This window comes from Budorcas taxicolor, chromosome 10, assembly GCF_023091745.1.
Source record: "Budorcas taxicolor isolate Tak-1 chromosome 10, Takin1.1, whole genome shotgun sequence".
Lineage (NCBI taxonomy): Eukaryota > Metazoa > Chordata > Mammalia > Artiodactyla > Bovidae > Budorcas > Budorcas taxicolor.
In genome coordinates this window covers 43219622-43243295 of record NC_068919.1, presented here as the reverse complement: position 1 = coordinate 43243295, position 23674 = coordinate 43219622, and the positions used below count along the sequence as shown (strand labels likewise).

The 23674-nt window shown below is 40.1% G+C and overlaps 1 protein-coding gene across 1 annotated transcript in view; it reads right to left on the bottom strand.

Moving 5' to 3' along the window:
* Positions 1-5181: 5181 nt before the first annotated feature.
* The window catches only part of GNG2 (G protein subunit gamma 2), a 128652-nt gene continuing 110159 nt past the window's right edge, over positions 5182-23674 (bottom strand). The window contains exon 4 of the mRNA XM_052647362.1: positions 5182-5310. Coding sequence (XP_052503322.1) covers positions 5182-5310 — 129 coding nt within the window. The remainder of the gene's footprint in view (positions 5311-23674) is intronic.

The following is a 23674-nucleotide window of genomic DNA, read 5'->3' as shown; positions in this document are numbered from 1 at the left end:
TGTGAGTCTGGAGCTGCAGAAACTATTCTGAATCTGCAGGGGAAGAGTCTGTCTGAGAGTTAAACCAGCACAGAGCAAAGCAGAGACAAGGGAATGAGACAGACATCTGATGGTATCATCTGAGCACCTGGATTCAGCTGAGCCTGAAGTGGGTCTGTTTCTGAGCTCTCCAGTGATTAGCCAGTTTCAGCTAGATTTCTGCCACTTGTAACCAGAGGAGGGTCCTGATTAATGAATGCTCAGGGGTAAGTAGGACGGCTTAGAGTGGGGGGAGATGAGAGTCAGAGTGGCTATACCAGTGGATGGACATGAGGCATTGAGGGTCTAAACCATGGCACCCTGGGGTAGAGAGAAAAGGCAGGGAGTCAAGAGCAGGAACCATCTAGACTTTTCCTCTTTTTGAAAGTTGTGCAAGCAGGGTCCAGTGATTACCACCTATTCCTTAATGATGCCCTTAACCTGCTCTTTTTCATTTGGCTTAGACAACTGTGCAAGGCAAATGAATCAAGTACGCTGCCCCCATTTCTTAGCATGGAGAGGTTAAAGGACTCGGCCAAGATCACACGGAACTCTGGGGCCCCGTTCCTGTTTTCCAGCTCACCGAGGATGGGCTCTTGCTTGCCTACAGTATGAACCAAGGTCACCGGGCACCATCTTTCCATCACCTTGATGAAGAAGGACACCCTGCCTCCAGGCTTCTTTTATCATGGACATGGAGAAACATAGGGATTGTTACTGAGGAAAGGCCTGGGAGCCCGTGACCCCCTTCATTAAAAATAAATTCTGCCTGAATCTCCTGATTCTAAATAGAAGAGAATGTAGATTTGGGGCAGAACCGAAGGGGAAGGGATTTCCCTTGGCAAATTATTTGCAATTTGTGGATTGGAGCTGACCCAGCTCCAATTCCCACGTCACTGTGAGCACTATCTAAAATGTGAGCAGCTTATTAAAGAACCAGAGCTGGAGGCAATCCTCCCCAGGGGCTCAGTGGAACAGGAGCAGAGTTAAAACCCACCAGCTTCCTCCTCCCAGTGTCTCACATCCAGGAACGGCCGAAATTCTCAGCCACGGTTCACTCTAGGGCGACCACTTCCTGCAGCTGTGGGAACAAGGGCCGGCATGTTGACAGTGAGTGTGTGCCTTTCGTGAGGCATGATGAAAAGCCAGCTGTCGTAAGTACTTAAATCAGTGGTCCTCAGACTGTAGCATGCAACCGTGCATGGTCTTAAGTGCCATCGCTAGTACTTCTGAACTAGCCATAGGCTTTCCAAGTGATTCTGAAGCAGGGGATCCAGAGACCACAGTCTGAGAAACAATGATGAAGTAAATAAATGCACAAACTCCAAGTGGCCCCTCCTTCATCAGAGGTTCAAAGATGCTTTTGTTGCAGGCACACTTCCTGAGGTCCAGAGTCTCCTTCTCCAGGCAAGAATACTGGAGTGGGTTGCCATTCCCTATTCCAGGGGATCTTCCTGACCCAGGGATTGAACCCGCGTCTCCTGAACTGCAGGCAGATTCTTTACCCTCTGAGCCACCAGGGAAGCCCCTGCTTCTTACTAACAGGGTCTATGACTCACTAGCATAATTTGGGGGACATACAGAAGGGTTTCTTGATTGAGAATATCTCCAAGGAGCCATGAGTCTAGAGTCCTAAGCATTTATCTTCTCTACTGCTTCTTTTAAACCACGAGCAGCTTACAGAGAACAGCACGTTCTCTGTTCAATTTTTTTTCTTTTGGGAAGGAAAAAATCCCCGTGTGACATACCCATAGGATGTCCAAGTGTGAATGCAGCTCATCTGTCTTCATAGTCCAGCCTGCCAGTCTGGACGCTTCCCTGTATCCTTTCTCTGTCCCCAGGCACTATCCCCTGGGAGAAAGGCTTTTCAAGAGCCTCGTGTGAGTTTTTGCCTCCTTGGGTGCCTTTATTAACAAAACCCTAAAGAAAATCCATGGATTTCTATTTCCTCATCCATCTTGTTATGTGTTATCCTTCCCAAATTAACCATAGAATCGTTGTGTGAGGTGGTCCACAGGCTTTCACAATAAAATCAACTGCATATGGAAATGAATCTGAAAATTCCATTTATTAAAACAAATACATTGTCTATGGGGGATGAAAGTGTACACATCACATTCAGGTTTTTCTGCTTTAACATTTCTGCATTTCTCTCTTTGAAAGATACACTCCATAGATCTTATATAGGAAAAATGTGAACAGTTCTAGGGCTGGGAAAACATTAATGTATATGTATAATAATTCACCATTGCCAGGAGCAGCTAGAAGCAAATATTTATAAAAAAAAAAAGTACAAAAAAAATCCCATAAGACAGCCTGCTTGATTTCTCAAAATTCTTTTTGTGATTATAAGTATACAGAGAAATGGTTTAAAATTTTTCCTTGGTAAGCAATCTCTTTCAAATATTATGAGCAAAGTTAGCCTCAGTTCAAAGTACTTATTCACAAGCTCTGACTTAAATAGCACTTGGTTTAAAATTGAAAGAAAAAAAGAAGAAAGATTTAATACTGAGGATGGTACAAGATTGGTTTTCTCCTTAATAGGGTTTGCATTCTAAGTAGAGGGCTATTATTAATGGTTAATGAATTTCATGGCAGATTTTCATTACTACCCAATATATTATATACATAAATTAGGGCCTTGACTAATTAAGCTAAGCTTTCCTATTAGTCACCCCTTAAGATAAAATTATGCTGGTGAAAATGATTGTTAAATTTCTAAAAGAATTAAAATTCATTAGAGGCATAAGTAATCAAAAGATTATTTCCTCCTTAACAAGTAAAAATACCAATAAGTTAAAACTCATATAAAAACTCTGGGATTATAATGCCCTTTTGTAGGACATGAAATTATGAATGAGCCAAACAGTTTTCTTAATTTCAGAATACCCGTGTATTTTCTGCCTTCTTTCTTCAATAAACAAGATCATGTGCAGTTTGATACTTCCTTAACTTTTAATTAACAGAGCTGTATTCCTATGAGTTTTAATTCCATTTTAACTGCTTCAAAGATCTAGCTTTACATGAAAATATAGAGACTCCTTCTGAGAAAAATAAATGGTGTGGATTATAAAAAGTATCAGGGTATTACAATGATGCTTTAATCACCACCAAAGAGTGCTTTATTCACACTTGTTTTTATGTGAACACATATTCAATTCATATTTTGGCTTATTTTTTAAATATGGTTGGGTTTTAGTTGATTCCACAGTATTAGTAAGCCAATGGTACAATACTGTAGTTTAATATTCTTCCAGGGTTTTTCCCCCACTAAATCTTCATCAGAGTCCCACTGACTGTAACAAAATCCAAAAGTTTGAACAGAAGTATTTGGTTACAGGAGTGCATTCATGAATTTCACAATGTCTTAATATTCTCCCTGCCCCCCCCCCAGATATGAGTTTTAATTGAATTTATTTATTGTTTTACCCTCATCCCCATACAAGAAGCTAAGCAAAGTGTTTATCAAGTTTCTTTCAAAATCTGTCCCTGGGCAGATTTTTATTTTCTTTTTTTCCTTCCTTGCTCTCCTTTTTTTTTTTTTTTAAATGGGAGGAAGAGAATGGAAACAGAATAAAATTAATTCAGAAATCGTCTTTTGGAATTTCAAAATAAAAAAAGAGTTGCAAGAGAGCCCTCATCTGCCTAGAAACAACACTGAAAAAAGCGAGAAAGACTTCCAAGTTTCCCATTACTGGTGGACAGGAGCCACAAAGAAAAAAATCACTTACAACACATCTCTTGGGAAGAGTAAGCTAGAGCTGCAAGGAAGTTGTAAACAAAGGCAGAGAGACTCTAACCAACAAAGCGGAGAACAAACACAAAGAAAAGACTCTATTGAGAATTTAGGTGAAAAACAAAGGCTATCTCAGTGGAAAAAAGAGCCAGAACTGTTTCTGGTGGAGCTGCTTGGGGTGGCATCTGACCCTTCCTCGCTGGCATGTGAACAGCTGGATTCTGAGAGTGGATTTGATTTGGAGTCAAGGGTTATTCCTCTTGATACTTGAACAAGTGAGGGCCATGTTTTTTCTTGTTAAGAAGAGCACAGAAAGCCTTCTTCACTCTAGAATTTTGGTGACTCAGGGAAAAAGGGAATTTGCTCTGACTTTGTGACCACAGCACTTCCCAACTCAAGGTGAATCCTTGCTTCTGTTGCTTGTTGGTAGGTGTGCTGCCCTGGATCCTGGATCAAATCAAAATGCTTTGGATTCTGGAAAATACGTTGAAGAAGCACTGATGCCTCTGTTAACTAGGAGGTATTTTAGGCATGGCTAAGGCTCTGAAGTCATCTCAGTTTTCAAGATACTGAGTCTTGTCCTCCCTAGCTTTATTTCTCTTTTATTCTTTTTCTGAACTTCATAGTAAAACAACAAAACTTCTGAATGGATGTAACATGGGGACATTTTCATGCAGTATTACTCAAAAACTGTCACAAATATATGAAAGCACCAGTCACAACACATGATTTACTTTTACTCGCAGAATCAAAGCTATCATGTACAAATGTTAGGAATAGTGATCAGAGAACACAGATAACCGGCATTTGTTGTTGTTATTACCATGAGGATAAACCACGGGGAAATCTCTCTAAACCCTTTGGGTGCTCATCCTTCGAGTTCAGTCTTACAGACAAATCCAGCCTATCTTTTCACTACTCTAATGGAGAGGGGTGGAGGGAAGGGTGGGGGAAAAGGGAAAAAGAAAAGAAACAAAGATGAAACATCAACGCCATTGAACCGAACCACGGCTACAGTGGGCGACTCAGCTTGTCAAAGGGTACTCTAAAGGCAATATTCATTCCAAGAAGGTCATACATATCTGAGCTCAGTACAGCTGTCTGTTTTAATTTTTATTTTTTTAAATATGAAGCAGAAACATAAGGTTTGGGGAGGGATAGCAGGAAAGAAATGACATCAATTTTATCTTTACATATTCCCCTCCTCTAGGCAGTTCTCCAGACATCAGATCTCTTAACTTGGGGTGTGGATCAGCTTTCATACTCATAAAGGGGACCAGTTCTTTAAACATGCATAAGCCTGGAGACTCCAGGATTGTTCTCCTCCCTCTCTTTAAATGCTGTGGACTAGAAAGGCGCCCACTTTGCTAAAAACTCTACATCAGTGTCCCTGGAGCCCCGAGGCTCCTCAGGTTCCTCCTGAAGACTTAAAGGATAGCACAGAAAAACTTCTTCTCCCTAAATGGGTTTTCTGAAGCCGGAACAGGTGTCAGGAGGGGATCTTCCTTGGCATGCGCTTCACAGTAGGCCATCAAATCTGCAGCTGCCTTGGACACCTGGAAAAGATGACAAAAACAACCAAAACTTTAGCTAAGGCGTCGACGAAGGCACTGATGCAGGCTCAGTGAGTCAAGGCTCAGACTCGGGTGTCCATGCTGCCTGGGTTCAAGTCAAGCAAAATATTCATCCTCAAAAGCTACTGTTTCCTCATCTGTGAAGAAGGGAGTTGATGATCTTGACCTCATAGGGTTGCTACAAGCAGGTCCAGGGTTAGGGAGAGGTGAGTGAGGCACTGAAGGAGGCATTCATGGTCAGGGTCAAGCAAGCATCAACCTTGTGTTTGTCCAGGCATCTCCTTAAATTCTGTGCCCCGGGCAGGTTGCTTCCTTCCCTCATCCCAGTCCCAGCCCTGGCTGCAAGGGCTTATGAGGTGAACCACATACATCACTTAGTGCCTACAACACTATAAGATTTTCACACAGGCTATCCATTATTATCACTCTGTAGTTGTGTCTCTCTGCTTCAGAAATTGAGCTAGGGATGCCTAAAGCCATGTTGATTTGTTTTTAACAAATACAAGAGGAGGTATTATATATGTACTCATGTAACTTTATATATATGATAATATTATATGTAATTTATTACACATATTTTATGTGTTACTTCAACCAAGCATCACACGCTTTAAGGAATTCCCCTGGGAGGCTGGTCAGTGATCTCAGTGATGCTGTCATTTCTCGTAACATTTCTGTAGCTCCTTGTTGAATGTCTTCTGGGGTACCTTTCTTTGATGAGCTTTGACAGTGGCAAATTTTCACTACTGAAGGGGAATTGAATATGAGGAAATAAATTACAAGTCATTTGTAACTGCATCTTGGGCCTAGGTGGATGATGATCTACCCGGAGAATGCCATCTGGGGTCAGAACCATAAAGTCAAGAGTCAGTCTCTTACAAGACGTAATACACTTACTCTAGAAATCAACACAAACATTTCCCCACATCAGTGTACTACTACAACAGCAACTCAGAGTGACTGCTGGAAGACAGTCCTCTCTAAAAGTGGAGAGACAGGATTATTTCTGAAATGATCCACTGCCCCTCCTACATGTGGGTTATACATACCCAACAAAGGCATCAGACTTGCTCAATGAGACATAAGCAGAAGTGATATGAGTCACTTTGGGGCAGAGACTTCAAGAACTAATGCATAGTTTGCCATCAAAGTCTTAAACACAACTGATTTTTGTATGTTGATTTTTTTCATTCTGCTACTGAGTTCATTTATTAGTTCTAACAGGTTTTTTTTTTTTTCTTTTTTGAGGGGGTGACATTATTAGGATTTCTCTATATAAGATCATCATCTGCAAACAGAGACAATTTTACTTTTTTGGTTTTGGTTTCAATACCTTTTATTTATTTTTTCCTTCCTGGTTATTCTGGCTAGGAACTCCAGTACTATGCTAAATACAGTCATGAGAGTGGGTAACCTTGTCTTGCTTCTGATCTTACAAGAAAAACTTTTAATCTTTTACCATTGAGTATGATGTCAATTGTGGGCTTGATATATATGGACTTTATTATGTTGAGGTGCATTCCTTCTATATTCAATTTATTGATAGTTATTAACAGGAAAGAATGTTGTATTTTGTTAAATTTTCTCTAATGAGATGCTCATGTGACTTTTATTTTTCATTCTATTAATGTGATGTAGCACATAATGTGCTGTTGAGTTTGGTTTGCTAATATTTTTGTTGAGAATTTTAGCATTCATATTCATCAGAGATATAAGCTTACAGTTTTCTTATAGTGTCCTTATGTGGCTTTCGTATCAGGGTAATGCTGACCTTGTAAAATTAATTTGGAAGTGTTCTCTCCTCTTCAGTTATTTGGAAGAGTTTTAGAAGAATTGGCATTAATTTTTCAAATGTTTGGTAGAATTCACCAGGAAAGTCGTCTAGTCTTGAGATTTTCTTTGGTGAGAATTTTCGATTACTGATTCAATCTCCTTACTGGTAATTGGTCTGTTCAGATTTTCTATTTCTTTTTCAATGATTCAGTCTTGGTAAGTTACATGTTTGTAGAAACTTATCCATGTCTTTTAGATTATCCAGTTTGTTGCATTTAATGATTCATAGTAGAATCTTATGATCCTTTGTATTTCTGTGATATCAGTTATAATGTCTCTTCTTTCATTTCCAGTTTTACTTATTTGAGTTTTCTTTTTTTTTTCCCCTTAGCCTAGCCAAAGGTTTGTGAATTTTGTTAAATTTTCCAAAAAATAGTTCTTAGCTTTGCTGACTTTTGTCCTTCTGGTCTTTATTTCATTTATTTCTTCTTTGATCTTTGTTTTTGCTTCCTTTCACGAACTTTGTGCTTAAAATTGGTTAGTAGTTACTTGCGGTATAATGTTAGGTTGTTTGACACCTTTAAAAATTTATCACTATATACTTCCCTCTTAGAACTGGTTTTTGCTGCATCCCATATGTTTTCATATGTTGTATTTCCTTTTTTTTTTTTTAATTTGTTTCAGGGTACCTTTTAACTTTTCTTTTTATTTCTTCTTTGATCCATTGGCTGGTTGTTTACAAGTGTGTTTTTAAATTTCTGCATATTGGTGAACTTTCCAGCTTTATTCCTGTTACTGATTTTTAGTTTCATACAGTTGTGATTGGAAAAGATTCTTGGTATGATTTCAGCCTTCTTAAATTTGCCAAGACTTGTTTTATGACCTGTCATTTGACCTATCCAAGAGAATGTTCTGTGTGCACTTAAGAAGAATGTATATTCTGAAGCTGTTGGATGCAATGTCCTATATATATTTTAGGCTCACTTGGTCTAAAGTAGAGTTCAACATTTCCTTATTGATTTTCTGTCTGGATGATCTTCCCATTGTTGAAAGTAAGGTAGTAAAGTTTCCAACTACGATTGTATTATCTGTTTCTCTGTTTAGTTCTGTTAATATGTGCTTAATGTATTTAGGCACTCTGATTTTGGATGCATATATATTTATAATTGTTGTATCCTTTTAGTAAATTGACCTATACATCATTATATAACAAACTTCTTTGTCTTTGTTATAAGTTTTGGCTTAAATCCTCACTGTTTAATAGGCATTACATTGATTATTAAAGTATTTTTATTGTGTTTCTATTTTGTTACAGACATTAAGTTTTCTCTACTGATCTGTTATCCTCCTTTTATAGATTAAAAATTTAGGCTTAACACATTGCAGGAGTGGTTCAGTGTCATATAGCAAAGTATGCTGCAGAAAAAGAATTTGAACATTAATGTATAGCCATTAAGCCACAGCCATCTATATACAAACAACTCAAACAGCCTTCTACATACAAACTACTCAAATGCAGGGCTAGTTCCAAAGGTCAATTGAAATTCTTTGTGCATCTTTTTGAAATGCTATTATGACAGAATGAAAGGAAACAGCCTGTTCTTGTCTTAGCTCCTCTAAATGAAAGCAAAGAACAGACTTTTAGAATCTCAATTACTTTTATTGCTTTGGTTTTTTAATTGTTTGAGTCATAGTCATTATTATGCAAGCAGCAGAGACTAGACAATAGTAATGTCTAAAACTTCCTTGTTAACAAGAGATACAGCAGTGTCCCTACTCATTTGCAATGGTCACATACAAATGTGCAGCAGGAATTTTCAGTCTTTTTATGGTACAGAAAGCACTATCCGGGGCAAAATTTAACATGTTATTGACAGAGGAATTTTTGCAGAAGCTAATGCCTGTGGCTGGTGATTTGTTACGTAAGGGAATACTGAAACATCTCTGGTCTATAACATTTGGATAACAAGAGAGGAATTAATATGTCTCTGGTTAATAATGTGTTAACAGCTTAGAGTTGCTCAGATCTTGTATTTGAAAACTTGATTCTGAACAATTTCATTCTGAAAATATATTATGTGTTCTATCATGTTTCCTCAACTAGATTGCAATCTCCTGTGGGTGACGGTCCAATACAATGTCAGAATCCTAGCGGTAATTAGAACAATCGCTAATATTTATCTGCCCTTGATACATGTTACTTTACACACAGTATTTTATTTAATCCTTAAAATAACACTATAGGTCACAAGCTATTATTATTATCCTCATTTTTAATATGTGAAGCTGAGGTTTCATTAGGTAAGTGTTCGCCCTAGTTTACAGCTCGTGAGTACCAGAGTCTTGAGTCTTAGTGTTCTTGACTTGATTTTTAGGAATGCTCTTTCTTTCTAATTCTTAATATTATCCTTTATCCTTTACCTTTCAATGAGTTACAGCAATAGCCTGCCTGGCAAATCTTCTGGCTTTTTAACCATACCTGCTAACATTTCTCATGAGATTCTTTCACATTTCGCATTCCTAGGCCTAGTTCTTCCATGAAGATTTCCTCAATAGCTTTAGGTAACCTCTCTCTTTTCTGTTCTGTTGATTGTTCCTACTAAAATATCTTAAATTTTAGAGATGATCAAGACGCAGAGTAGGTGGACCTGGAACTTATCTCCCACCACAGACACATCAAAAATACATCTACATGTGGCACTGAAAACTAACTGGAAACTGGCAAAGTCTCCTGTACAACCAAGGCTGAAAGAAAGATCTACACAGGATTGGGTAGGAAGGGAAGAGAAGCAATCAGGTCAGGACCTGTGGCTCAGGCAGGGGACTCAGAAGAAAAGGGAGATTACAGGGGTAGAGATCCTCCCTGGGCAATAAATGGTTCAAGCTACATATTACAGGCACGAGTCCTGAGGTCTGGCCCAGTGAAGACCAGCTCCCTTGACTGACTGGATGACTGGGAGGACTACCATGAGGGCTGTGGGAAGCCCAGACTCTGTCTACTTGGGAGGAATGCATGTACGCACTCACCTTCTCCTGAAGCAGAGTGGAGAGGGCTGATTGAAATTGCACTGGTGGCTGGTTGGTTTCCCATGACTGCCCCAGAGCCCCCCAGCTTGAGCTGAGTGAATGTTCCCGCCCTGCTTAATTCATGTCATAACTCTACGCTGGAGTGAGGGCTGCATGACATAGAGAACTCTGCTCTAAGACGCAGAGGGGGTTCTGACCAGAAGCGCTGCGTGAGCAGGGCGGGGGCAGCCATTACTGGCACTCTCACAGGCAGTGCCTCAGAAGCAGCCTTGAACTGAGGCTGTACCACAGCAGCTTGCACCCTGACAGACGCTGAGAGCCCAAATGGGCCCCTTTTGCTCCAGCACTGCTCCCAAGGGTGCTGGTGCTGGGATAGGGTAGAGTTCACACTTCAAGGGAATAGAACCCGCTTGGACCCAACCCTTAGAGCGTCTGCTCCAGCAACTTGGGACCTGCCTGCACCCCCATTAGGGCAGTAACAGCCACTGAGCAGGCAGGAAGCCCTGGCTTCCCTCTCGCCCTGGTCTTATCCCTTTCACCTCCAACCCTACCCTCCTACCAAGGTGACAGCTGCCAGCACACCCTGAGGAAAGATGAGACTTGTGTTCGTGCCAAATCCAGCTCTCCTACCAAAGCCATTGAGTACATGCACACTGTACAGGGATGCTCCCATAAAAACATCTCAGCTTTGTCCCTATTGTCACCTCTTCTGCAAATGCCTTAGTCCAAGCCTCCATCTTCTTTTCCATAATTACTGAAATAACCTCTTAACTAAAAATTTCCAAGGGATCTTTATAGACTGAATGTTTGTGTCTCCTCCCCACACCCTTAATTCATGTTGAAATCTAATTCCCAATGTGGTGGTGTTTGGAGGTGGGGCCTTTGGTGGGTGATTAGGTCATGAGGGGCTTCCCTGGTAGCTCAGCTGGTAAAGAATCCACCTGCAATGCAGGAGACCCCGGTTCACTTTCAATTCCTGAGTTGGGAAGATCCCCTGGAGAAGGGATAGGCTACCCATTTCAATACTCTGGCCTGGAGAATTCCATGGACAGAGGAACCTGGCAGGCTACAGTCCATGGGGTTACAAAGAGTCGGACACAACTGAATGACTTTCATTTTCATTTTTAGGTCATGAGAGTAGAGCCCTCATGAATGGAATTAGTGCTCTTATAGAAAGAGACCCCAGAGAACTCCCTTGCCCCTTTACCCATGTGAGATCATAGAGAGAAGATGGTCTTCTATGAACCAGGAAACAGGCTCCTACTAGATGTCACATCTATGGTACCTTGATCTTGGACTTCTAGCCTCCAGAACTATGAGGAATAAATTTCTGTTGTTCATAAGCCACCTAGTTTATGGCATTCTTTTATAGTCGCTCAAATGGACTAAGATGGGCTTGATGAACTGAATTCAGGGTGTGGTCTGTGAAGTTCAAAGATTAAAAAAAAAATGACATTGTTATTTTCACCAATCTCAAATGGAAATCTAACATTTCTTTCCATTATAGATGTAGACAATACAAGTAGCATTAACAGTTTCTGTGATTTAGTCATCAATAAAAATCAGATATTTTCCATCATATTAGTTAGTATAGATATATCAACATTTTATGTTCTTTCATTTTGTAAGTACATACCCATTCTTATATAACCTAATCAGTTAATAAAGAAGTATCTATGTTTAACTGTATCACAAAAGCTTTCCTAAAAATATTCTGACGAACTATATTTTAGTATAATTCATTTCCTTTGTAATTTAAAAACATTATTCTGAGAAGGAGACCATATGCTTCAGCAGACAGCCAAACAAGCTTAGGGGCACAAAAAATTTTAAGAATCTCAGCTGTATATAACTTCTCTTTTACAACTGTGCCAGGAGTAGTATTCTCCATACTGCAGCTAGAAAAATAGTTTTAAATATAAATTGGCTCATATCACTCCCTATTTAAAACTTTCAAGAGCTTCTCATTGTAGTTTGTAGAAAGCCAAGACATCACAAAAACAGCCTGTGGGTCCTGCCTACTTTTGCCATCTCTCCAATTTCACGTTGTAGCGTTATCCCCTCCCATACTGGTCTCCTCTAATTCTGTGAAAGCTCCAAGTTCTTTTCTGCCTCGAAGCTTCACACATACAAGTCCCTGGAACCATCTCCTCACCAGGCTGGCTCCTCCTTTCTCTTCAGAAGTCAGTTGAAATATTGCCTCTTTGCAGAGTTTTGACTGATTATCTTATCCAATAATGATGAAGTCATCACTTTCCTCACCTATTCTGTCTCCTCACTCTTTTCCTTCATGGAAAAACACTTATCACAATTTATAATTGCAACTCCCGCTTGTTTATTTGACGTTTGATATTTCCCTTCAGGCATTTGGCTCTTTGAATATAGGAATCATATCTATTTTATTCACCACTATGTCATCAGTGCCAGCACATAGGAAAGACTCAAATAATTGCTGAAAAAGTTCTCAAATATAATCTTAATCAACAAAGACTCCATTCAAATAATATTTACTGAGTACCTAATATGCTAGTCACAGTTCTGGAAGGTTGAAATAATTAGGGAACAAAATAAAAATTCCCATCCTTGCAGAACTAATGTAGTATTCTAGACTTCCAATTTTGACTATGATGGAGGAACAGGGACTAATTAAACCCTCCTGCTTTAACTTAAAAACTGGAAAAAAAAAATGAACAAATGTTTTTTAAAACATCAGACAGTAGGCACCAGAGGACAGTTGTCCCTGAGAGAAGGGAGGCAAGATAAGCCCCACGCCCCAGCTTACGGCTTGAAAAGATTTCTAGGCCACAGCACAGGGGGGGCTGCCCAAACAGATTTCAGAAACCTCCTTGAGTTGATGAGGGAGTGACAGAGAAGAAAACCCTACACACACACACACGCACACACACACACACACACACACACACACACACACAGAGTCACTGGAGAGAGAGAGAGAGAGAGAGAAAGAGAGCAAGCACGCACTCTGGAGGCCTCCAGAGGATTCCTTTAGAGTCTTTGGCTGAATACTGATCAGCACATATGTGGGAGAAAACTGCTTGAAACTATGAAATGAATTTCAGAAAGGATCAAGTGAAGTAGTCCCTGGTGATTGCACAGGGCTGGAGTAGTTTGTGTCTCTGCTGGACAGAGTAGAAAGATCTCATACAAATAGGGGATTGATGGGTCTTAGAAAGGGTATCCTCAGTAGTGGTGCCAAGTAGGCCTTGACTAACGGCTGAGGTGGACCCACCTATCGAAGTTTAAAAGAACAGATCAAAATGTTTCTGAGTTATTTAACTGGACCACAGAACAAAACATCCAAATATTTAAAGACTACGAAAACTTCCAGTATGCCACACACACAAAAAAATTCACAAATTGTAGAATGTAATAAAAAAAAATCCAGGCATACAAATAAGTAGGAGAAAAACATATCCCATAGTGAAGAAAAAATTAATACAAATTAATTAATCCAAAAATGAGAAAAAGATGCAGAATTGACATAAATGATAAAATAAATAGATAAGGATGCTGTTAAAATAGATGTTGTAAATATTGTCTACATGACCAAGGAAACAGAGATAAGGAAAACATGATTAAAAGAGACATCAGTTCAGTTCAGTTCAGTTCAGTCGCTCAGTCGTGTCTGACTCTTTGCGACCCCATGAATTGCAGCACGCCAGGCCTTCTTGTCCAACACCAACTCCCGGAGTTCACTCAAACTCATGTCCATCGAGTCGGTGATGCCATCCAGCCATCTCATCCTCTGTCGTCCCCTTCTCCTCCTGCCCCTAATCCCTCCCAGCATCAGAGTCTTTTCCAATGAGTCAACTCTTCACATGAGGTGGCCAAAGTACTGGAGTTTCAGCTTTAGCATCACTCCTTCCAAAGAACACCCAGGACTGATCTCCTTTAGGATGGACTGGTTGGATCTCCTTGCAGTCCAAGGGACTCTCAAGAGTCTTCTCCAACACAGTTCAAAAGCATCAATTCTTCGGCGCTCAGCTTTCTTCACAGTCCAACTCTCACATCCATACATGACCACTGGAAAAACCATAGCCCTGACTAGACAGACCTTTGTTGGCAAAGTAATGTCTCTGCTTTTGAATATGCTATCTAGGTGGAAGATACTAAAAAGGCCTAAATCAAATTTTTAGAGATAAAAAGCACACTGGATGGAATTAGCACCAATTAGACACTGCAGAAAGAAAAGATTAATAATGAACTTGAAGACAATAACAGGAACTCTCCAAAGTGAAGCACGGTGAGAAAACAGACTGAAAACAAACTGAGACCACTGAGCTAGGAGACAAGTTCAGGTAGCCTAATAATCATACAATTGGAGTCTATGGAGGAGAGGAGAAATATAGTGTGTGGAAGAAAGGAAAGAAAAAATGATTGAAGACATAATAACTGAAAATTCCCAAATTTGATAAAAACTATAAATCCACAGTTTCAAGTAACTCAATACCCAAATGAAGAACCATGAATCAAACTACACCAATGTACAGCATAATCAAATTGCTTATGTAGTACTTGAGTAGAAGGATGGAGAGAACAGAAAATAAAACATAATAAATAGCTATGGAGGATGTTAGATGACAGTCTGTTTTATAAGAAAATAAAAAGTACAGCAGGGTAAACTACCAAGAAAAAAATATCTTTATATGGAGAAACTTGGAAGACGCCACCTTAATCAAGTAATTAAAGTCAATAACACCAGTAAGTGACAATATGAAATCGTGTATCACTGACAGAAGGGAGCAGTGAGACGGCTATCCCACCAGTTCTCTGATATTAATGTCAAATTTCTGTTACTTTAATTAAATCATAGAGAAACACCAGGCAAACCAAAATTGAGTGGCACTCTATAAATCTATATAATCTTTATAACTGTCCACGTCCTAAGAGTCTAAGGAACTGTGCCTGACAGGACAGCTAAATACAACCCATCATTCGGAACTGGGTGCTTTTGCTGAAAGGGGTATTATTGGGGTTATCTGAAATACTTCAGTGGGGTCTGAGGAGTAGAAGGTGGTGATGTATAAATGTTAATTGTACATAATGATCATATTATGAATATGTAAAACAATGTTTTTACTTATAGGAAATTAGTTAAAGTATCCAGAGGTAACAGGCACCTGTTGACAATTCTTTTCAAATGGTTCAGGGGAAAACAAAACTCTTTGCATTGTACTTCAAACTCTTCTGTACCTTTGAGGTTACTTCCAGAGTAAAAATATTTTTTCTAAAGAAAAGAGAAATTAGAAATACTGAGTATGAACAACTTTCTCAAGAAGTTAAGCTTCAAAGCAGAGCAAACAAATGAGGTAGTTGCTAGAGGAGGAAATGAGGGGTTCAAGAGAAGAAATTTAAATTTCATTTAAGATGTACAAATAACACTATATTTGAATGATGATGGAAATGATGAAATAAAGAATCAAAACTGGTGATTCAGAATGAGCAGCAAACTGCTGGAGCATGTCTCTGATAAGGGAGATGAGATCTACTGTGTAATGAAGGAATGTACTTTCGGTAAGAGCAAGCATATCCCTAGATTGACAGCTGCTGAAACCCAGCTACCCAGGCACTTCGCCCAACTGGACTGGGGCTGAGAATCAGTGAGAAAGGGAAGGAGGGCTCTAGGCAGTCCCAATAAAAACCACCAGATTATAATCTTGGGCTCTGAAAAACAGGAATCTACTCTGGCAGACACTTTTACAGCTCTGAGTAATATAAGTTGTCAGTAAGAATAAAAATCAGACCTGAGAATTTAAACTGTTAGTAAGGGTTAAGTAAGCTCCATCTTCATTACATCCTGAATCCTGAAACACACCTTAAAATTAATGCTGCAAAATGCTTGCAACCCACCGATGGGTCATCACTGCTTGTGCCCATGGACAACTGCCTATGTGTTAAGGGTATTCATCATTGAATCACTCCTTCAGTTGTGTGGCCTGCACTATTGGAGCCATTCAGGATTTACAGTTTCAAATTGACTCCTAAAAGGACTTCAAAGATCACACTGGGATGGAACCTTAGAATGAGAAGTTATCCTGAACATTGCCTGTCACAAGCCTGGCAAGACAGCTGAAGGCAAAAGAAACTGTAACACCTGTGGGAAGAGATCATAAAATTTTCACACTAGAGAGACTGACCTGCACTTGTTTAGAAAGATGTTTTTACTCAGGTCAAAAGCTGTTGGCTACAGTAAAGGCTTTATCATTCATTGAATTATCAATATATAATTCAAGTAAGGGAAAATTGAAATATCTAGTTTGATCCTTAGTAAATGCAGAAGAAATGTCTGTATTCTTTCCTGTGTCTTGGAATTATACTGAAAACACAACAGTCGGTATGCTGAGCAACATTAGGAATGCCAGAAATGGAAAGCAGCATACCACCATGATGTCCTGTATCACCAAGGGGCCCACATCACTGCTGGTGGTCAAAGGTGAGTCTAAAGGATCTCTCCATTATGCCTGTGGAAAGCACCCAGGATCAAACTTTGATTGTGATATTAGAGAAAGTAAAATTGTATGAATAAATACCTAGCATTTTAAATTTGTAAAATAAAGTATAAATATTCTAAATAATCTTGCCCTCCCTGTTTGTCCAAGGTGATATTAGACTGATGATGCACGCCAATAGGATTTTTTTTTAAAAAGGAAATAATAGAATTAATTTTCAAAACAGTCATCAAGAAAAGTACATGGTATTTACTCAATTTAATTTATATTTTGAAGAAGGAAGAGCTTCCTCTGGCCTGAAAACTAGGTTATTCAGAAAAATTCATTTTCTAGGGATTTTGAATTATCAAGGTTCAGCAGTACTGCTTTTCTAGCTCCCACGTATAATGCACAAGGCTAAGAATATACTTGGTGCTTAACAAACATCTACTGAACTTTGAAAATTGTATCAACCCTCATAAAAATGAAGTTTTATGCTCAATTATTAATGTATGCCTGGATTCAATTTAAATTTTTTGTTCCACTTTCAGCAAATCAGATGAATTAAAATGGATATCTTTGAACACAGCCTTTTCCTCTATAAGTTCCAGACATACTATACCTATTTTGTTAACCCTGAAAATAGTCTCAGTTTGGCCTATATGTAAGGTTGAAACTTACTCTTCCTAATAAACTGAATGCAAGAATTTTAGGGAAGAGATGTTAAAACTTTTGATTCAAATGCTGGAGAAGTATTTGAAAAGTCCCAAACCTAGGATGTCTGTCCCCTCTCTAGAATGAAGCAGGATGTCTAACTGACTTGTGTCTCAGTACAACTTTACCTGAAGTTCAGTTCCAATGTATTATGAGTTGATTGTCAGAAAGATGATTTGATTACTAGAAACGTTTACATTTGGTTCAATAATTAAACAACTTTTTCAGTTATGAATATCAGTCTGTTTTTTTTTATGTTGAGCTGTTTTCAAAAAGAAAGGTATACTATAAATACTGGCTACTTATATTCATATACTTGACATAAAACAATTTACCTATTTTAAAATGATCGATTCTGCCCTACTTTTTGGCATTTTACTGAACTTTCTTCTATATGATGAGTTTTCTTTGGCCAGTGACATCATGCTTGGAATTTCCCAAACCATAAATGTAATTGGAAATGTCATCCAAAATACAGTTCCTAATGTCTTGTTATATGACACATTTAGTACATGAACTTAAAGCGAAAGAAACTGAAGGTCGCTCAGTTGTGTCCGACACTTTGCGGCCCCATGGACTGTAGCCCACCAGGCTCCTCCGTCCATGGGATTCTACAGGCAAGAATACTGGAGTGGGTTGCCATTTCCCTCTCCAGGGGATCTTCCCGACCCAGGGATTGAACCCAGGTCTCCCGCACTGTAGGCAGACGCTTTACCCTCTGCGCCACTAGGGAAGCCCTGGTGAACGTAAAGCTATCCACTAAAAAAAAAAAGTGTTTTCTCTTTGCCTGCCTATCTCATCACCAAGAAGTAGACAATAAGGTCTTTGACGTTGAGGAGTGTGTAATTTATCTGATGAAGGTAAAATTATTTAATAAACTGACTAATATGTAGGATCAGAGTAGAAAAGATTCATGAACAAGTGGGGATTTAAGCTGACCTGTCATAGAGGAGTAAGATTCAGATATTGTCCCAGTCCATTTGGGCTGCTCTAATAAAATGCCAAAACCACGTGGATTGTAAACAACAGTTCTGGAGGCTGGAAAGTCTAAGATCAAGGTGCCGGCAGATTCAGTGTCTGTTGGGTCTCGATTCTTAGTTCATAGATGCCTATCTTCTTGTTGTAACCTCACAAAGTGGAAAGGGCAAGGGAGCTTGCTGAACCTCTATATGGACACTAATTCCATTCCTGAGGGCTCTGCCTGCATGACCCCTAATCACTTCCCAAAGGCCCCATCTCCAAATACTGCCACATTTGGGTGTTAGGATTTTAATGTATGAATATGGAAAGTGAAGTCGCTCAGTCGTGTCCGACTCTTTGCGACCCCATGGACACCAGGCTCCTCTGTCCATGGGATTTTCTAGGCAAAAGTACTGGAGTGGATTGCCGTTTCCTTCTCTAGGGAACTTCCCGACCCAGGGATTGAACCCGGGTCTCCCACATTGTAGACAGACGCTTTACTGTCTGCGCCACCGGGGAAGTCATGAATATGAATATGGGGAGGGACACAAGCATTTAGTCTACAATAAATAGGAAAAGAATAGAAAAGGCCCTGATGCTGGGAAAGATTGAAGGTAGGAGGAAAAGGGGATGACAGAGGACAAGATGGTTGGATGGCATCACTGACTCAACAGACATGAGTTTGAGCAAGCTCCAGGAGATGGTGAAGGACAGAGAAGAGTCTGGCATGCTGCAGTCCATGGGGTTGCAAAGAGTTGGGCATGACTGAGCAATTGAACAACCACAAATAGGAAAAGAATAAGGGGAAGAGTGCTCTCACTGAGGGATTCAGAATAACCAGAGAGACAGTAATCTGCACAGCACATTCTCTAGACAGTGAAGAACGCCAGTTGGAAAGGTCTATTGGAACCATTTGGGAGAAATGAGAAATAACTTTGGCATTTATATGTGAAGCCAATATAAGGAGCATCCAATTAGTTAAGAAGCAATCATTTCACCCATGCTCCTGGCCTTGGCTTTCTTTTGCACTTACATGTATATTATTCATGATGCCAACAATGCCATGCATTAAAGGGCTTCCTTTCAGCTTATGATGATTCTCACCCCTCCTTAACTACCCTTCCCATGCTTACGGGTGGGTGGGTTCCTAGGAGCCATGTTTGTGCAATGTGGCTAATTCAAGCATTAGTTGATTGAAGCTGCAGATGGCTCATCCTTGGTAGAACAAATGTACCACTCTAGGAAGTGAGACTAAAAGGGATGACATGAGTCTACCTCTTTCTTCGTGGAGCTGAAAGTGTGATGTGTGATCCTGGGAGTTGTGGGCAGCCATTTTGTGTCCGCCACATGCAACAGGCAGCTGAGAAATCTATTCCTCCCGGGAAAGGAAAGAGGCTGAGAGAAGCAGAGACATCCCAGAGCCCCGACAGTTCCTGCTGGCTTCTCAGTTCTGACTCCCCATGCTCACTCAGCTACATTTCTGCTCTCAGATTCTGAGACGCCTTGTATCTTTTATCATCAATGCCTTCTTTCTGCTTAAGCCAGCTTGAGTTAGGTTTCTATTATTAGAAACCCAGAGTCCTAATATAGTGACGAATAAATAGAGTCACTGAAGTCTTACTGTCCTTTGCTTTCACACGTGCTCTCTTGACTTGTGCTCTCAGGACAAGCTTTCTTTCACCAGCCTTTGCTCAACAGCAGCATATCTTTTTGTTTCATACATCTGAGTGTCACAGTCTCCAAAACCTCTCTCTGCCCCTTTCCCCAGCCCATCCCAGCTTTCTTTGGCTTCTCTTTCCTTTCTGTCCTTGAATGAAATGCTAACAAAGAAACACAGAGAGGCTGGGAGTATAATTTATATATGCCTGAGGCTTATGAACAGTTAATGGGTTCATTAGCCCAAATCTCCCAGGATCTGTGATACAAAGGGATAGGAAACAAGAAGGCTTAAAAAGGAATATGCTCTTCAGACCCTCTCATAGTAAGACTACTCTAGGCAGCCAAGGACATTCTGGAGGCCACAGAAGGGATAAGGCCACTCCTTGCGGAAGGGACCCTGGACACCCCCAGTGTCAGCTGTGCCCCCTTTTCCTTGCTCCCTATTGCCTCAGCTACACTACGCCCTGCCAGAGGGACATCAAGCCACCGCAGCCTTTATAGCTTGAAGAGGCCACTGCTGTGATTCGAAAAATCGGACCTGGGATCTTCAGAGAGAAGCTCCTTCTTGCTGACAGGATCATGCATGGAAAGTAGGTGGAGAAACCTGAACGCTCAAAACCCTGAAAGGGACTCCGAAAGGCAGATAAACTAGTCCTAAACCAGTGGCAGTTTTATTCCAAGAGCTAAACTAAAAATAACCTGACACTTCACCATAGCATGCCTGCCTGGCTCTGATGTGCAGAACAAATGCTGAAATATAGGCAGCCACTGTTATTTCCAACAATTTTGGGTCCAATGATGTCAAGAGGAATTGAGAGTTTTGAAAGTTACAATCAGCTAGGAAGGCAATCACTCACTGTTCAGTTTATTAGGCCAATGCTTTATGTCTCAAAGAGATACTGCTTTATTTGGTCTCTTCACAAGTAGTATATCAAGGTAATCAGGGTGAGGTATCGGCTTCGTTCTGATGATACTTGGTAATTATGCTTTTTGGATGTCTTACTTGTATCAGTAATAGGTCTTGTTCATTTTTTTTGGTAACCCTTTATTAGACTAGGAGATCCTTGAGAGCAAGAATCATTTCTTTATCTTTATCCAGCTCTGTATTTCTAAGACCTAATAAGGCCTGGCAATTTAGAAAGCTCTCACCAAAATATGTATTGGATAAAGGAATAAATAACAGAAAAATAGCCAAAGTCCACTCTTATGATGAAGGTCTGGGAAAGCATCTTAAAGGATATAATGATTGAGTCTTCAAGGAGTCATGGGAGTTGGGAAAGCAGAAATGTAAAGAGGAGGAGACTGAATGTTCCAGTCACTTGAAAATTCCCATCAAGGGAATTAAGAATGGTTCAATATGGCATGGGGGTGAGGGGAAGGGACTGAAGCTGAAAAGAGGGGCAGGGGCCAGAAGGACCTTACACACACTCTGCTGGAGAGTTTGAATTTCAAGTTCCAGGTGATAGGAGTCATGAAAAGATGTTCAATAGGAGAGGAACCTAATGAGCTTTTCTTGCAGCAAGTCTTTGCTTTGTGGTCTTTGGCAGCCACATGGACGGTAAGTGATGGTGGGGATGGACTAGGGTTGAGAAGGGATTGCAGAGGTCAGCTAAGTGCACTGTGCAGTCAGTAATTCAGGTGAGAGGTGATGATGGTTTGACCTACAGCTGAAAAGGTCTGTTTCTGAGCTGTTCCTCCCACTGTCAGCTTCTCATACCACCTACACCATTACATCCTGGGCTTGGGGATGCTGAGTTATACCAGAAAATGCCAACCATATCGGGGCTTGGCAAACACTTTCATCTTCACTGGGCCACCCCAAAAGGCAAAGTGGCATTTTCCAGAGGCCCACACACAGAACACCTCCCAGCAGGGAGAAAAAAAGAACTGAATGACTCTTTTTGGTGCCACAATCTTTGCGTGACCTCACTCCTCCCAGCAGGTACTATGCCCACTTGCCACATTGTACTTTTTAAGAAAGGAAATAAAAAAGAACAGGTAAAGGGGAAAATGGAGAAGAGGAAGGTAGTGAAGGTGCAAAATAGATGTTAAGGACCCTTTATCACATTATAAATAAAGAAGAATTAAAGCAATTGCAAGAAAGAAGCTGTTTACATTTTGTGGCTCATTACCAGGATTCAAATTGTATAAAGGAAATTAAGCATAGATGGGAAAATGTCTAAGGTTATTTGCTCGGCTTACCTACAGAGGAAAATAAGCTCTCCCTTCAGACTCTAGCACAGATCTGATGGGAGTTATAAGGAGCAAACCTCTTCCCATGGAACCATGGTTCTCTACTTTAGCTATATATTAAAACTAACTGATAACGTAAATAAAAAATTACTGTTGTCTGAATCATAGATTGTAATTTAACTGGTCTATACTGTGGTCTTAGAAATGGTTCTTTTTATAGAATTCCCTGGGTGGTTTGAATGTACAGGTGGGCTGAGAATCACTCCTCTAGACCAGGGTTCAGCAAAGTTTTTCTCTAAAAGGCCAGAGAGCAAAAGTTTGAGGCTTTCTGAGCTAAGTGTTGCAACTATTGCAACTATTCTACTCTGCTGTTATAGCATCAAAGAAGCCACAGACAAGATGTAAATGAGTGTATGGGGCTGTGTGCTAATAAAGCATTATTGACAAAAACAGACAGTGGGCTGGATTTGGCTCATGAGCCATAATTTATTGACCCTTGCTCTAGAAGCACATTCCAAAGGAGGGCTGGATTGTTCAGGTTCCTAAGGCAGGTATGGACAAATTTTCCAGTTTAAAAAAGGCATTTGGAAAAATGTTCTAATTTTAATAAAATGAAATACACTGCTGAGTTCTATGTCATAAAACGCTCAGGTCTTCTGAGGAAGTGAAGCTTTGATAGTTGACAAAAATTTACTACCTGCGGTAGCTATCTATGTGGGTTAATTTACATTGAAAATCTGCCAGCAAAAGGTTTCTATTAAAAGTCCTGGCTCAATATGTTAGATCCAACTTAAGGCAAAGCTATCAGGTTAGATCTGGGGAGTGAGCGAAAGAAATAAGTAGATTACTAACTTCCATGAAACCTTTATGCTGTTTGACTTCTCAGGGAGATCATGTGTGGTTTTTGTGTTCTGAAGAAAAAAATCTAAGAGTATAAAAGAGAAAAAAAGTAAAAATAAAATAGACCTGAAGATAGACACTAAAAATTAGAACATACATCAGGATAGAAAAAATTAAACCCGAGTGAGAAGGATTTCTTTACGAGGTCAGAGAAGTGAACTGGTCGATTGCTATGTTTTGTGGCTTCTCCAAATCCTTTGGCTAGAATTCAGCCATGAGCCTATGTTCTGCTTTGAAGTTTACTCAGTGAATTAGCTTTAATTTATACTATCATTTTATTCTGGAAAATTCCAGAGAGGGCAAAGGCACATTAGAAAATGAACTTTTGCCTAACTATTACGTTTCTCTCCCACCATCTCTGGTTTCATCACTCTCCATAGAAGAGTAGTCAAATGACACCTGGCTACAAGTCATACTCCTGACAAGGCCAGCTGAGCCTGTGGGTGACGCCATCCTCACCTTTATCCTATCGATGTTGGCTTCCATCTTCAGCTGTTCTACCAGTTTCCTGGCTTGTGCTATGCTGGCGGTGTTGTTGCTGGCCATTGGAATGCTGGGTGGGTTTCAGATACACTAGGAAAGAAAACAAAGAGGGAAAATACATCAGAGAAATCACCAGCTGCCAAATGTGTGGGTTCACCGTAACTGGGAGATCCCAAAAGAACGACTGC